Here is a 16,369-nt window from a genome sequence, read left to right as displayed (position 1 = left end):
CTCCCCAAAATAACATCAGCATACCCAAAACCACAAATTCCAATCTCCCGTCCACGTTTCTAAACCTAATGAGCTGAGTTTTTCACATCCGGGCTATTATTATTTTTTCTTTCAAGCTGTTCAAAAATACTGACAAAACGATTTTTATTTTTTGAGTTAGGGGACTGGTCCAAATTACACACTGGTCCACGTTACACCACTTTCCCCTATACTGACACAGGAAGCACTCTACGATGTTAAAATAACCTTGAAAACGAATGATATGGTTCGTTTACACTGCCATTTCAACGTCGTTATAGAAAACACGTTTGTTACCTTTCAAAAACATGAGAATTTCAAACTGCGAGTCACTGAATCTGATGATTAACCTTTGCACTGCTGTAACAATGAACAGACGAGCCATCTCGTGGAAAGATGCAAGTTCGGGCAGACAGGGGACAAAATTTATTTTCAACTTGAAAGACTGAACAAATAAAAACAGCAACGTAGAATTGAAACGCGTGAGCTGAGATTTGAAGCTCTGTGACATCATCACTAAGCAACGACGAGATTTTAAAAACTTGTCTTATTTTTTATTTGATGAAGATTACTTTCATACAAAATGAACTCATGAAGTTCAATCCTGGTGTTAACAAATGGGGGTTGGGTTAATAGAAAATCCACTTACTCATGGGCGCCACCTCGAGGACTATCTAGAATTACTTTTAATTGAAGCAACGGATCTGGAAAAAAATTAGGATAGGGCGCCTGACATCAGTCGAAATAATGTCCGATATGGAATGGATATGATAATAAAGAACTGATCCTCAGCTTGTAAAAGGCGTTTGAACAAATTCCTTTCCCTCGCATCCGCCATTGACTGGAAACAAGTTTGCGTGGGAACCATAAGAAAATTTTGCAAAAACTGAGAAATTTTATTTTTGAAGTCATGTGACAAAGTGCCCCATGGATCAGCTACAGCTTCATGGAAAGTTAGCACAAAGTCGTACAGGGGCAACATCACACTCGTCAAATGACGAGTCGATTTTGATGCACATGACAATGCGTGGCTCCGCAAAGCAAGACTTTGACGTCACGACATTGTTTTCAAACGAGTTTTCAGCAGATGCAAAATCTCGCGTTAGTTTGGCGTCGATGTCTTAAAATAAGTCACTTTGTGGGTTTGTTTTTACATTCAACAAGAAAATCCTTCACGTTTCGCGGCTTCCTCAGGATCTTCTCCCTCCAGTTTGTTGTGTGAAGACATCAATTGTGTCTTCATCTTCCATGTCCAGCTGAGGAAACAATTTATCTCATTACATGCTATTCAGTGACTGTAGGCTACAAGTGAACACGACTCAAGGTTTTAAGTTCAAGCCTTTGTCCGAATCTCTTTCACCCGGAGATGACGTCATTGGCTCAACTGCATCAATGAGCGCCAAATTTACAATCCAGCAATTTGCGAAGGCTATGGAGTGTAGCTACAATGTTACCCTGCAGTGCCCGTATTTGTAATCTGCAGGTCGCTGCAGCAATGAGGTTTATTAACCAATCAGAAGGCAAGATTTAACCCAGCTGATTGCAGTCATGTGACTCATGCACGTGATATTGTGTTCTGCTCGAAACATTTCTCAAAGCAAGTGAACGTTTCGGTGCTTATGTGAAAACGAATTGGCAATTTAAAAACGTAGAGAGCGATGGTGAGGGGCTGAGGGCACTGTGTGGTGTGAAGCTTATGGACAAAAGAAATACCGAGGAACTTATGAACTTGTGGGTTGAATGAGAATGTTGATAAGTTGGTGTAATGGTGCATGGACAGTGGAATACCGGGACAACTCGGTTCACTGATTTTTTCTAACATGTTGGCAGCTGTAGGGTTAGTTCGAAAGTCCAAAATCAACAAAACTGCTAAAGCTTTTCGTCATTTCACAACAAAATGTGCATTTTCAGCAAATAAATTTCTAGGTTTGCTTAAATGTTTGAACTTTTGATAAGAAATTAGCATTTTGTGTTCTCCTTCAAATGTGAAAACGTTTCTTTATCTCATCAAACCGTTGCAAGAAGAGTGGCAGAATTGAGTGAAAACGTGACTGTGCAATTGAAAGACATTGTTCAACAATGCAAGTACTTCTCTTTAGCTTTCGATGAAAATACTGACATCAGTGACGTTTCCCAGCTTTTGGTTTTCATTCGCACTATTGATAAAAACTTTACTGTATTTGAAGAACTACTCAAAATATCTCCACTTCATGGAACTACAAAAGGTATCGACATATATAACAGCCTTGCGTCTGTCGTTGATGCTTATGGAGGATTTGAAAAATGTGCATGTGTTGTAACTAGGGTTGTAAAAATACATTTTGTGTAAAATACACATGTGTAAAATACAAGAAAAATACATCGACGGAAAAATACATGTATTTTTCGTATTAAATTAAAACTTATTAAAAGCTCGCGTCATGCTCTGGCAACAGCGTAATGGCAGGGAGCATCCGCTCGCTACGCGAAGTTCTTGGTCCTTGTAGGTCAGTGGTTCCCAAACTCATTGTCGCGACCCAAACGAGGATCGCGAGGATGCTTCTGAGGGTCGCGGAATGGTAGGCCTACATAACAACGTATACAAATGAGGACTTTTACACAATCCAACCATTCCAACTGCGGATTTTAGAGCCCTGTATATTCTTTTTTATCAACGTTTAGTGATTGTACTTAATACCTTACTTGCAATGGCCTTATAGTCTTCAACCTACGATATTCTGAGTGGAGAAAAATGGAGCCATTCTCGGAGGACCGAGTGAACCAGAGAGTAGCTTTGGCGGAGGGGGTGGAGAGCTTAGGGGTTGAGATGACGGTTGATGACGATGACGATGTGAAAGGCGATAATGTGTAATGATTTAATGTATGACTTATGAGAAATAAAGGTGAAATGGACCAAAATATTGACTGCTTTTATTGGCATAGTCACTGTACTCATGAGTTTCGAAAAATACAGAAAAAATACGAAAAATACATGTATTTTACATTAAAACAATGAAAACTATCAATACTAAGCAAAAAAGCAAAGCAGAGCAAATTAAATCAAATATAGTTATTACTATCTGAAGCCTTTGTATTTGACATTTGTATTTTACGCACAACCAAAAATACAGTATTTTTACAACCCTAGTTGTAACAGATGGTGCCAGGGCAATGACAGGACGAAAGAGAGGACTAGTGGGCATTCTAAAAGATCATGGAGTGAACTGCCCAACATTGCATTGCATCATTCACCAAGAAGCAATATGTGCCAAAGTTTTGCAGATGAGTGATGCTTAGTGTTATAGTCAACATCATCAAAGGGGGAAACAAAGCCCAGAAACAGGGCTGCGATTTTTTTTTTCTTGTCGAACGACCAAAAATTCTGCGTTTGTTTGTCGAATAGTAATATGTCGTCACAAGAGTCAGATTATAAGCGTTTGGCCGCGAGTTACCGCACAAGTTGTGTGGTATCAGAGTCACTTACTTAAGCTTTTAATCGCACGCTGGTTGAGTGATTGCAAAGGAGTATCAAGCACTAAGTTATGTACCTACCGGACATGTATACAAATTGCCCTCGAAATTAGATTGTATCTACGACGGCAAAAACATTGCCGTCGCCAAATCAAGAAACCTTGGAATACGGCGGCAATTGCGGAATGCTTTAATGTTTAATCAAACAAAATTTTATGCGTTTCTTCATCGCGTGTCACACGGCGGTAGCCCAGAGCATCACGCAAGCTATTTTATGCGCTGACAATGCTCTTATGAACTGTAAAAAGTTTGCAACCTTATAAATACCGGCTTATTGTTACGCAAAAGTTATTTTTTCATCGAATGCTTATTGTTTACCGATGTCGTTGCGAATATAGATTATAGTGAAAGAAGATACACTTAAAAAGTGGAATTTACCTGCTATAGATTATCAAACAGAAGGAAAAGTTAGTGTGGTATTTTGCAAAATTTGTAAACAATTTTATGACGGAAACAAACTGGAATTAGAAAAGCTACGGGGTCAAGTTAAAAAGTAGTACGAAATTCGATAAATGGTTCTTGGGCAGTAAAGTAATGCTTCCGATCATATGGCATCGCGCGTTCATGAACGGGCAGTTTTGCGTCTTCAAGTATTCTAGTGACAACCTCATCCTCCGATACAGCATCTGATAATTCCGATTCTGACAGCTAGTTCTTTATCAAACAGACTCGTGTTTGCTCGCAGTATCCCAATTGTGCCGAAATTATGTTAGTGTAAACGTAAATCGAGGCAATCATCTCGCAGTGAGCTATTAATTTGTTACCAGTACCTGGTTGAACAATTAACGTTATTTTATGATAATTCAATTCAACGTCTCTAGATGTCGAATTAATGTCAAACAAACGTAAATTTCTTCTTGGGCATTGATACGCAGGCATCAAAATTCGTTATTTTTGCGTTGCGACTTCACGTCTGTAGACGTTGAATCAATGTAAAAACGACGGGTTTTGCTAGCTAGGTTGTGTGCTTTTGTGAATGCAAGTGCAAAATCGCCCATTACGTAATCACAGAAACCCTTTTAGTGGAAGGAAGTCGAGTTGCAACCGTGTTTATCTGTCTACTATTCTTTATTCACATTGCAAAAAATTCTCCATTCTTGGAACAACAAGTGGATAAGTCAGACATAAATACAAACTTGCATAGACGTTGACAAGTAAAAGTAGCCTACTTCGAAGAAAGTTAGAAACCCGTTGTGTCGAATAGCGCGAAACGTGTGGGGCGAAATATTTGATGCCAGGCGTTAGAACTTCGATCAAAGCATTTTTCCGCGGTGTTCAAAATGTTCCTTTCCATAAAAATAGCGGCTTTTTTCATCTGTATTTCTGCACGTCTGGTCGGAAACTAGGCTGTTTTCTACATGTGAAAAACTTTCATAGCAAGTATCCAACAAGTCATTTTACCAGAGCAATATTGTTAATTAGCTCAAACGGCGAAATACAAACTGGCATAGACGTTGACAACTCAACGTAGCCTAGGTTATTTCATCTATAAAAGAAACCCGTTGTGTCGAATAGCACAAAGCGTGTGTTGCGAAATGTTTGATGCCAGGCGTTGGAACTTCGATCAAGGCATTCGCCCGCAGTGTTCAAAATGGCGGCGCTGACACCTTGGGAGTTTCTCGTGTGAAGCGTCGCTTTTAGACCTTGCTTTGAAGTACCTGGCGCAAGAAAGTTTACATAAGTCAGCACTCTTATGATTGCATCACGTGATGCCCCCCCCCCGATTGTTCCTCGACCTGACGATGTTTAGTTCTCTCTCAGTTTTTTTTTTCCTTTTTATTTTCGTTTTTTTTTTCGTAAGGTACGGCGTTTGTCGAATAGTGATGGCGCGTGTCGAGTGACCTCGTCACCAAAAAAGGCAAAATTCGCAGCCCTGCCCAGAAACATAGAAAATTCATCCAGTTCTTAAAAGATGCGCATGCAGAATATGAACATGTTCCACTATTATCAGAAATTCGATGGTTCAGTGCAGGCAAAAGATTGAAACATTTCTTTTCTTTGCCAAAAGAAGTACTCAATTTTCTCCAGAATGAGATAGAAGGAACGACCGAGACATACCAGATTCAGTTGAGTTATGACAAGTTCATTGGTTTGTTAGAGTTCTTGACAGACATTAGTAATCACTTCATATCCTAAACATGAAACTGCAAGGTAGGAAACAAAATACTTCTCAATTGGTTGGATACATTGAAGCGCAAGAAACTTGTGCTATTTAAGGCTTCTTTGCAAAGGATGCTACCCATTTTCCTGCATGCAGTGAAGTACTTGGTGAAAGAAAAAGTATATATCAATTTTTCTGCATTTTCTAACAAAATTGGTGACATCATCGATGAGTTTATAACGACAGATTTGCTGACTTTGATTTGCTGAAAGCACAAATGGAGCTTTTCAACAATCCAATGGAAATAGTTATAGAGTCCCAACCATTTTACGTTCAGCAAGAACTATGTGAATTGCAGTCAGACTCAGACCCTTTTCTTCTTTCACGTAAGAATGAGCGTTACGACGCCTTTTGGAGGCTTTCAAGCAACGAACAGTTTCCACGATTAAACGACTTCGCACTGAAGATATGCTCCATGTTTGGTAGCACATACATATGTGAAAGCACTTTCTCCATTATGAAGCGATTAAAAAGCGACACACGTAACAGAATGGCTGATGAAACCCTGGATGCCTGCTTACGTCTGTCGACCACTGAATTTAAACCAGAGATCGACACTATATGCAAAAGCAAAAAACAATAAATTGTTTTGGTTTGCTAATTTGTTGACGTGTTATGTATCGTATCTTTTTTACTAGCTGAAAATCACTTTTTGAGTCGCAAGCAGAGATAGACGTGCAGCAAAACATTAGGTCGATCAGAACAGCAAACTCAGTCCTTTCATTGCAACTGTATTTTGTCAGCAACAAGATTTGTTAATGTTCATAGCCTGGGAACAGTAAGAATGTAGCTAACACAGATCGAAATCTATAGAAAAGAAGTTCAAAATCGCAACCTAGTTAAGTTTTCATTTAAAAACGTTTCTACTTTCAACAACGCGTTATCATTTCTCACTATGCGCCCATGAAGTTTTTCTCAGACCCTAATGTGGGTCCTTCATGTTCGCAGTCTTGGACCACCCTGATCTATATGATCATTCAGTCAATAAAAAAAAAGGGCAGAAATGAAATTCTTGTTTTTCAGAACTTTTTAATTTTGGCAGTTGAAGAGACGTGAATTCCAAAACTTGTAGCCCAATACGGTACAAAAAAATATTTTTAATCTGAAATACCAAGAAATCAAAATAACGGAGCCAAGCCTACTGCTTGATTGTTGGTTTATATTCATTCTGTTACGTATAATAGCTGGTCATATATCGTTCGTTATGCAGTTGGAGTTGCAGATAACCAAAAACGTTTTATGGTACAGCCACATTTAGAAATTCACATCATTGTAATCCGCATGTAAATTGATGCAATTTTGATCACTAATTTGGAGTGCAGTTCAAAGTGTTACTCACATTGACGAAGAAACAGAATATCTTGTTTAACTTACTTTGTCAGGAGTGTCATTCTCGTTGATGGCTTGTCCATCGAATCGGAACCGAATCATGCTCAGACTCTGACCCTGAAACCGTCCGAACATTTGTCAGCAACTTTTCACAGTAAGCACGTATGAGCTCACAAATGAGAAATCTCACTGTCACAATCAATATACGATTATACGTATCCACCCAGCGGCAAATGCATATTGTCCTAGAAAAGATGAAGCATTTATTATGTATATATATAACTCTGTTGTGGTATTTCATCGATTACTGACCTATAGTCCCCTTTAATTACAAAATCTTTTATTGTAAAATTTACTACCAGAAGATTCTGCATTACGAGCAATTCTCAAAACATCTTTCGACTTGTTGACCAGAAGAATGAGCTCTTGTGATGTAATATACCCTAGTCTCTTAAAGCTTCTGGTCCAAGCAAACTGTTATAAATAGCAGCGTGATTTGAGTATAATTATTATGAGAGTCATAGGCGCCGACTCCGGGGGGGCGGAGCCCCCCCCGTGAATTTAGCTCGGAGTGGCTGCCCCCCCGCAAATTATTTAAAAAAATACTAAATCAAATGTTTCCAAGTTCAGATTTGCGTTAGTTTGACCTTCATTGCGGATCGATCTCAGTCAAAAGATCTACTTGTTGCAACAAGAGCGCTGCTCCTAAGATAACAAAAGAAACAGAAGTACGGTAGCTGATAAACGCCAGCATGGTGCCGTTGAAGCATAGTAACAATGATTGAAAAACGTTTTTCTTGATTTCTTCCGCTTTGTTTTTTCTTGGGAGTGTCAATAACGAGGTGCAGTTTGCTGTTTGCTCAGTTTAGTATCTACGCGTATTAAGACCTAAAGTTCACAGCGACTAGCATATAAATCAAAATAGCCTACAGGCCTCGAAATTCGTTTTTGTGGACGGCGGACAAACGTGTCCGGTCTGAGCAGCTATCTCGGCGGACAAATCAAGTCTCACGGCGGACACACCAGTTTTAGCCGTCGATCGTCATGCTTAATCACTTTATCTTGATAATAATTCTTCGCACAGTTTTAGAAGGCTTTTTAAAAAATCAGTAAAGTCACTCTGAAAGGCTTTCATCAGACCAACGACTTGCGCTTGAAGAGTCAAAGCGCCATGTAGCTGGTAGGTCAATACGTCACATAACTGATTAACTTCCACCGAACGAGGTCGTGTGGCTTATTACGTCACAATGCTCTGGGCACTTGGGCAGGAGTCGGAAAAGTTCTACACCAACGCTATTATTTTCTGCTGTGCAAAGTTTCACAGGCTTTTTTCTTTAAGTTTATTTTTGCGTGTCATGTAAGCGAAAGTGAATTTTCCTTGGGTCTTTTCTTTCTTATTGTAATACCAAAACTTAACAAATTTTGTTGCATCTTGCTGTAATAGCCTACTCGTATAATCTAATTTAGTAAGCAACCTTGCCGTATCATTATTACTCGGAGATCAAAGCCAGACATTGTGACGTAAAACTTGAACTAAATTACGCGTGATTAGTGTAGAAGTACCTGTACTCCTATCGATTCTTAGCGAGAAATTCACCTTTGTTACGCTGATTCAATGTCATCAATCGTTGAAGCAACGTAAAAATCAAAAGTTTTCCTCCTCGAATGGAAGCTAAGGGATACGATACAGTATTCACATTTTCTAGATGCGCGCTAGAATGCGCTGGAAAATATATTATCGCAACAATTGTTCGTGCTATGCAATGACGATTTGTATCGCTAGTTCTTGTGTTATTTTTCGGCGGACAAATATGACCGATTCAGATGGTACTTCGTACTTCGCGCGGACATGTCCGCCGTGAATTTCGAGGCCTGAGCCTAATTATCAAGCTTGGCGATATACGGCAGATAGACGCAAACAAACATCAACGCTGACAAGCAAACATCAGCACTTTGAATGTAAGCAATCGGTCGGCTAGAAAGTTTGCCCCCCCCCGCAATTTTCAAAACCCGGCGCCTATGATGAGAGTTGTGCATTATGAGGATAAGTTGTAAGAAAAAGTATGTTGAAGACGATTGTTGAGTTCTAGACAATATTGAATAAATTGTAAAAGTGGAATTTATTGCCAATTGTAAAGTAGCTGTTGCAAGTAGTAGTGTGTATTTATTTTGAAATCGACGAAGACGTTTGCCGTTCAAAATTAGATTCTTTGCGTGCTGGAAGTGGTGAACGATTTGTCAGTTTAAAGATTTCATTTATCATCTCACAAGAAAACTATCCAACCATTTATATGGTTGTTTAACCTTTAATATCCCAATAAACTACGTCATTAATCTTTCCAAAGTCTCTTTACGTGTAACAATAGTGACACTCAACTGTCTGTCAATTGCCCCTTTGTCGCGCTGTGTTCACCTGTCTGTCACAGTCTAATCCTGTATGAGTTTACTAGTTTACAAAGAAGAGTGTGCTCACTTGTCTGTCATAGTAATCCTGTATGAGCTTACAAAGGGGTGTGTGCTCACCTGTCTGTCACAGTAAGCCTGTATGAGCTTACAAAGGAGTGTACTCACCTGTCTGTCACAGTAAGCCTGTATGAGTTTAAATTAGAGTGTGCTCACCTGTTTGTCACAGTAAGCCTGTATGAGTTTAAATTAGAGTGTGCTCACCTGTCTGTCACAGTAAGCCTGCATGAGTTTAAATTAAGGTGTGCTCACCTGTCTGTCACAGTAAGCCTGTATGAGTTTAAATTCGGAATGGCTCGTTTCGGTGAGTCTGATTCGGTGAGAGCCTTTTTCAGGAAAAACAAGCCTTTTTCCTATTCGGTGATTTTTTGAATTTGTTTTTAACCGTAGCCTAATTATTATTGCCGTTTAAGCAGTGGCGTAGCCAAGGGGGGTTTTGGGGGTTGCAACCCCCTTTGGCACGCGTGTGACGTCACGATATTGCAAATAATGCTTTCAGTCTTTATGTCTCTAAAACAAAGTTTGCCTAATTTTAAACAAAACTGCATTAAAAGAGCGAGTCTTGCCAATACCAAACATTCAAATATCTCAGTCAGGAATTAGCAACAAGAAAACATAGCAACTTAGCTCTATTACCGAAAAATGCCTAAGAAAACATCATCTTATCCTTTTGCTATGCCACCGGACAGCACCATTTTACAGGAATATTTATACCCACATTTTTGTTGAAAATGCTCTCAGAATGCACCAAATTCAAAGTAATTTTTCAATATTTTTTGGAGGAGGCCCCCCACCGCTGGCTGTCGCCGTTGTCATACTATCAAAACCCCTCCTTTCAAAATTCCTGGCTACGCTACTGCGTTTAAGGGTTAGGGTCTTATTTCAACGTTAAAACGATGTAAAAGCGGCAATGATAATTAGGCTACGGTACCTGATAATTTTCAAAAAAAATATCAAAAAATTACGGAATAGGAAACTCACCGAAAAAGGCTCTCACCGAATAGGAAACTCACCGAATAGTAGCAGACCCGTTTAAATTAGAGTATGCTCACCTGTCTGTCACAGTAAGCCTGCATGAGTTTACGAAGAGGTGTTCGACGCTTGATTTTGAACTGAACCACGGATCCATCCTGAAACATATTATAAAAAACATTTTTTAAACATGTTTGTCACTGAAATCACTTCATGTGAATGACCAGCCTCTCACCGTAAGAAAGTATGAAGGTACAGTATATGTGTTACACTAAACACAACAGGATTACAAAATTTTCACAACCTCATATTCCATAAATCAATAAACTTTTGTCTCTAAACCAAAGAAAACAACTTTTAATTTAACCTAGTTTTAAAAAACGTCCCCAAGAATCAAATACTCACTGTGCCTAATTTTTCTGTATGTTGTGTAGGCTATATCAATATCATTTGTGTAGGCTACAGCGACAAAAAAACAAACTTATAACAAAAAAAGGCCCACATAATCACACTTACAATGAAATAGCTTAGATGCAAATGTTAGTTAAGAAAAGTTTTACGGTTGGGTGAGTTTACTGATCATTGCTTCTCTGAAACCGAGCCGCAGATGACAAATAAAACCCACAAATATGAAAAAAACATGTTTTTCTAAGCATTTGTCATTTTAAGTGCGATACACAACATCTGGGTGAGCCCGGGCGACGGTAGCAAAAGCTTAGCCATTCGGGACGGTGGTCGGTGACCTATATAATTTATCTAGTTGCTTTGCGGAGTCACAGTTTATCGTGAAGCTTAAGACAAACCCTCTCAGAAAAAAGACAAACGAAGACCTCCTGAGAAATGGCAAAAAGTGGTTGATGTCAGTTATAAACTCTCCCTAACCGTTATCGAAAATTCGTAAGTCACAATACCGATGCTGATGGTGACATTTTTCGGTATATGATAAGCGACAGGCAGCAGAATCATTCGGCAAGACGGCAACCACTGCAAAGTTCTCATTCCGTGTGACTTCAATTCTTAAAATGTAATGACTGCACAATTAGAGTTGTAAATGCAAAAAAAAACTTGAGCCAAAAAAACACGCGTTTTTTTGTTTTTTTTTTCATATTTTTCTGGAAAAGTTGCAAACTTTTTACAATTTGCAGCTTAGTTTCATTATAGTGCTCTTGACAAACATTAAACTAGTACAAATGGTTTTATTGGTGTGCTGAAATTCCTAAGTGTTTGTGCTTAGCAGCAGCATATGTTTTTCTGCATAGCCCTACAATGTTGCACTTTCTTCTTCATTCTCAGGCATGTGTTGTGGCAGTAGACCTGACAAACATTGAATTAATGCAATTTGATACATGACATAATGTGGATGCACGGCCTACTAGAACACGGCCAAATATGTTGCTATTTGAGGAAATTTCTAAGAGTCTGAATTGTTACAATCATAGCTATGACAAATCTGTTATCTTCCCATTTCCAAAAGTAAGTAAAATAAGCAATATTTGTACCTAGACATATGTTTGGCTTGTTTAACCGGAGATTAGGTATGTATGTTAAGCACAACTTATGCAATAACAATGTAAAATATGTAAGATTTTCCAACTGCATCCTGGAGGTAGTATCGTTTAGTGTGTCGCTTTTGGTGCAATTGCATGTTTCATTTAAAATATCAAGGATTTTTTGTGAATTCTATGTTTTAAGCGGTTCATTTGATGTCTTAATTTAAATTTTAGTTCGTTTTGTTTTCCACCAAGTTTAATTTTGCAACTAAAATGTGGCTATTGGCAAAAGATCCTGCTATACAAAAAACCTAACGACTGTATGATGAGATTATTATTGCATAACTTATGCTTAACATACATATCTAATCTCCGGTAAAACAAGCCAATAATATGTCTAGATACAAATATTGCTTATTTTACTTACTTTTGGAAATGGGAAAATGACAGGTTTGTCATAGCTATGATTATAACAATTCAGACTCTTAGAAATTTCCTCAAATAGCAACATATTTGGCCGTGTTCTAGTAGGCCGTGGTGGATGAGTTAATTTCTTTTTTCTTTTATAAAAGTGCCCTTTATGGAAGGTAGCCTACGGTGTTAGTATACCGGTAGCCTACTTTTTATTCTTGTACACACTTAATGGGTTGACAAAAATTTGGCAAAAACAAGATGGCACTGCAGTGGTGTAGCCAGGAATTTTGAAAGGGGGGTTTTTGACGGCCGGCAGGCAAAGCCCGTCGGCGTGTTCGCCTAAGACTACACCCACCGGTGGGGGGTCTGAGGGGCCTCCCCCAGAAAATTTTACTTTGAATTTGGTGCATTCTGAGAGCATTTTCAACAAAAATGTGGGTATGAATATTCCTGTAAAATAGTGCTGTCCGGTGGCATAGCAAAAGGATAAGATCATGTTTTCTTCGGCATTTTTTGGAAATAAAGCTAAGTCTCTATGAACTTTCTTCTGATATTTAAATGTTTGGTATTGGCAAAACTCGCTCTTTTAATGCAGTTTCGTTTAAATCTAGGCAAACTTTGTTTTAGTGACATAAAGAAACTAAAAGCATCATTCTCAATATCGTGACGTCACACGTGTGCCAAAGGGGGGTTGAAACCCCTAAAGCCCCCCCTTGGCTATGCCACTGGATGGCAGTATTCAGAACACACATTACCTTGTTTGTGGTAATTTACTAATGCTTCAAGCTATTGCCAAAACCGTGGAGTTTTTCAGCAATGCTCAGTGTTCACAGTCTAGTGAATAAATGCTTCATAATGCTTTTCCTGACAAGTATAAAGTTTTACCCATATTCCCGCAATGCAGGAGAAAGATACAAAACAAACATTAAACATGAAAACTTATTTTATTTGGGAACAAGAACAAATTTAATGAAACTAACAAAAATCTGATGTACTATAGGAAGAGTCTATTTGTCTGCTACGAAGTAGTTATGCAAGATCAGAGTCCTCAGATGAATAATCTGTTGTTATTGCAATGAGATTACCTTAATTGCTACATATTGTGACATTTAATGTCAAAATACGTAAAAAAAAAAAACGAATAAAAAAAAAAAAAAACGATAAAAAAAAAACAAGCTTGTTTTTTTTAAAACAAAAAAAACGTTTTTTACATCTCTAGTCACAATGTGTTCCGTAAACTGCTGAGGCGCCTACGCAGCATCGAGAACATTAGGATTAAAAAATATTAGTTGACGTTCAGTAGGCATAAGTCATAATTTTAACGTGGGCACTTAAAATAAAATCATTTAGGCTACTGCAGTAATAGCTACTGATTTGCATGCGGTTAGTACAACATTACAAGCTGTGTCCTCTTCTACTGAACGTCCACAATAAAAGCTTCATGGTAAACAGTGACGACGCAAAGCAATTAGATAAATTACATAGGTCACCACCGTCCCGAACGGTTAAGCGTTCGCTACCGTCGCCAACATGGTCCATCGCTCACTTGGTCTCGCACTGGAGGGTTTCGCCCAGATGTTGTGTAGTGTTTTAAGTGTTTGTAAAATACCTATACAAATGCTTTGAATCTTTTTAGGACTACCAGTACTTGCAAAAAATTTTGGCTTGTTTTTGCACTTTTTTGGCTGAAAAAATTTATAGGCTCTTGCAACCCTGGTACATATCCTCTGTGGAAGAATGAATTTCAAATTTCCTTGCAAACAGTACTATATTACTGAACAAAACATAATGGATGTAAACTGTACAGTTGAAAACTCGCACATAACTCTAAAGTTCACCTAAACTTGAATTGGAAAAATGGGTTATTTTTCAGTAAATGGCAAAAAATTGAAACATACCTGGCCTGTGACACGAAGATTGATATGATCATTTCCCTCTGACTTTACATCCTGTAACCAAACTAACAAACTAATTTCTACACAAAACCAGATTAAGTCAAGACCACAGTAAATATAAGCACTTCACAAAGTAGTTGTGTAACAAAGACTTGCTACCAATACTTGAAAAACCAATAACTCTTTGACAGTTTTGAAAGATCTAAACATAAAGTACGGTACAGTATTATATAATACAGATGGTGACGAACAGCAAGATTAAATAATTGGCAGTGGCTATTTGACCGGCTCCGGTTTTTTAATCTAAAACACTATTTGATCGGTCATGACGTATTTTTTCTTTCACCTTTTCTTTCAAAGGAAAAGATGAGAGAGGAAAAAAAAAGTGCCAATATAACTTCTAAATTCAACAGTTTTATTCAACTGAATCAGTGGCGCGTACGATGCTTCTCGGGTTAGTGTTTCCAAGGGAATGAGTTTGATACCACCCGGAAACGTTTTTTTTTTTAAACTAAATTTTGACCTGAAGTGACTCAATCGTTAGGCTATTTGCATTTTGTGGTCAATTTTTAATTTGAGTAGCCTACAACCCAATTTTTTATGTCTTTTCAAATGTGAGTAATAAAGCTAGAGTTTTTGTAATTTGCTGGAATTTGAGAATTTCTCTGGGTAAGTTTCCGTTCGTCATAAAAGGATGTGATCGTGTTTGCCGAACGACGCATTACATTTTTGCTCTCAACAAGTTAGTTTGGTGGCTGTAAAAAGTTACTATACTTCTTTAAAGAAAATGGTTTCATCAATGTTCAGTTCATTTTACTTTTAGGCAGTGTTTTTTAGCAGGCAATTTAGTTTAAAATAAAACGCTTCCGGGTAGTATCGAACTCATACCCTTAGGGATACCAGCCCAAAAAATATTATACTTGCCGCTGATTCAGTTGAATAAAACTGTTGAATTTAGAAGTTATATTGGCACTTTTTTCTCCTTTTGTCTTTTGCTTTAAAAGAGAATGTGAAAGAAAAAATATGTCATGACCGATCAAATAGTGTTTTAGATTAAAGACCGGAGCCGGTCAAATAGCCACTGCCTATATAATTTTGACAAGTTTTACAACATTTAATCTTCAGAAAATACCTGAGTTTGCTTCTGATTAGGTTCATCTCCCATTGTCAAGATTTTGGTGCAAAACTTTTTCAAAAAATCTTTTTACTATCACAAACTGAAAATACACAACTTAGGTAGAGAGGTAATTTTTTTCAACCATAAACAGGCATAGCTCAGCAACAATATATACAACATTTAACATGTAGGCTTATAAAAAACCAACTAAGATTTGTATGCATAAATCAATCTAACTTTTCAACCCTTTTAAATTGTATTTATGATCATGTAGTTATTATATTTCAAGGCCTGTTTTATGGTTAGGGTATTTTATGGCTTCCATCAGCGCTATAGGATAAAGCAGGTATATAGCCAAAAGGAGCTTGGAAGAGCAATTGCCCCCCATAAATTGCATCTTGCACTCTGCACAATTTTTTTTTTTAATATTTCAATGATTAAATAACATTGCATTATTTGTTGAATGATGATTCATAAACGTTCAGCTGCATTCAGAAGGTAAATTTTTAAATAGGGTTGCAAAATTTCCAGGAATTTTCAAAGCAGAAGTTTTCCATGGAAGTTTTCGAAAACTTTAAAAACACTCTTAATTTGATGTTAAAACGGGAAAATAATGGCCTTATGCTGAAGTACGGTACTAACTACTATGTATAACTAAAATACTTAAGAGCATACAAACATATGGTTTAGTTTAATAATTCCAAAAACGAATCATCACTATGACCCACAAAAGTCAATCGATGTTAAAACAGGTGTGTCAGCCGTGAGACTTAATTTGTCCATCGAGGTAATATTGGTCAGACTGGACAACGGACACGTTTGTCCGACAAAATTGAAATTTGATGCCTGCAATTTATTTCGTCCCCTGAAAATATTGAGACAAAGTTTTAAATGTTTGCGGCAACTCCGATCAGCGACTTCGGCTGTTGTATTTTTTATCGATTTTTTCAGGGTAAGAAGTGTTTAGGGGACGAAATAGGTTGCACCGAAATAATTGCCT

The 16,369-nt window shown here is 37.8% G+C and overlaps 1 protein-coding gene across 1 annotated transcript; it reads right to left on the bottom strand.

Moving 5' to 3' along the window:
• Positions 1-402: 402 nt before the first annotated feature.
• Positions 403-15,500, bottom strand: LOC145779387 (small ubiquitin-related modifier 2-A-like). The gene is made up of 5 exons (XM_082590967.1): positions 15,385-15,500; positions 14,256-14,306; positions 10,534-10,611; positions 7,064-7,135; positions 403-1,274 (listed from the first exon to the last, which is right to left on the bottom strand). The coding sequence occupies exons 1-5, from the start codon at positions 15,415-15,417 to the stop codon at positions 1,209-1,211; spliced, it is 300 nt and encodes a 99-aa protein (XP_082447093.1). The 5' UTR covers positions 15,418-15,500; the 3' UTR covers positions 403-1,208.
• Positions 15,501-16,369: the final 869 nt, after the last annotated feature.

This window comes from Aplidium turbinatum, chromosome 11, assembly GCF_918807975.1.
Source record: "Aplidium turbinatum chromosome 11, kaAplTurb1.1, whole genome shotgun sequence".
NCBI lineage: Eukaryota > Metazoa > Chordata > Ascidiacea > Aplousobranchia > Polyclinidae > Aplidium > Aplidium turbinatum.
The sequence above is the reverse complement of the archived record's forward strand: the minus strand, read 5'-3'. Positions and strand labels throughout refer to the sequence as shown.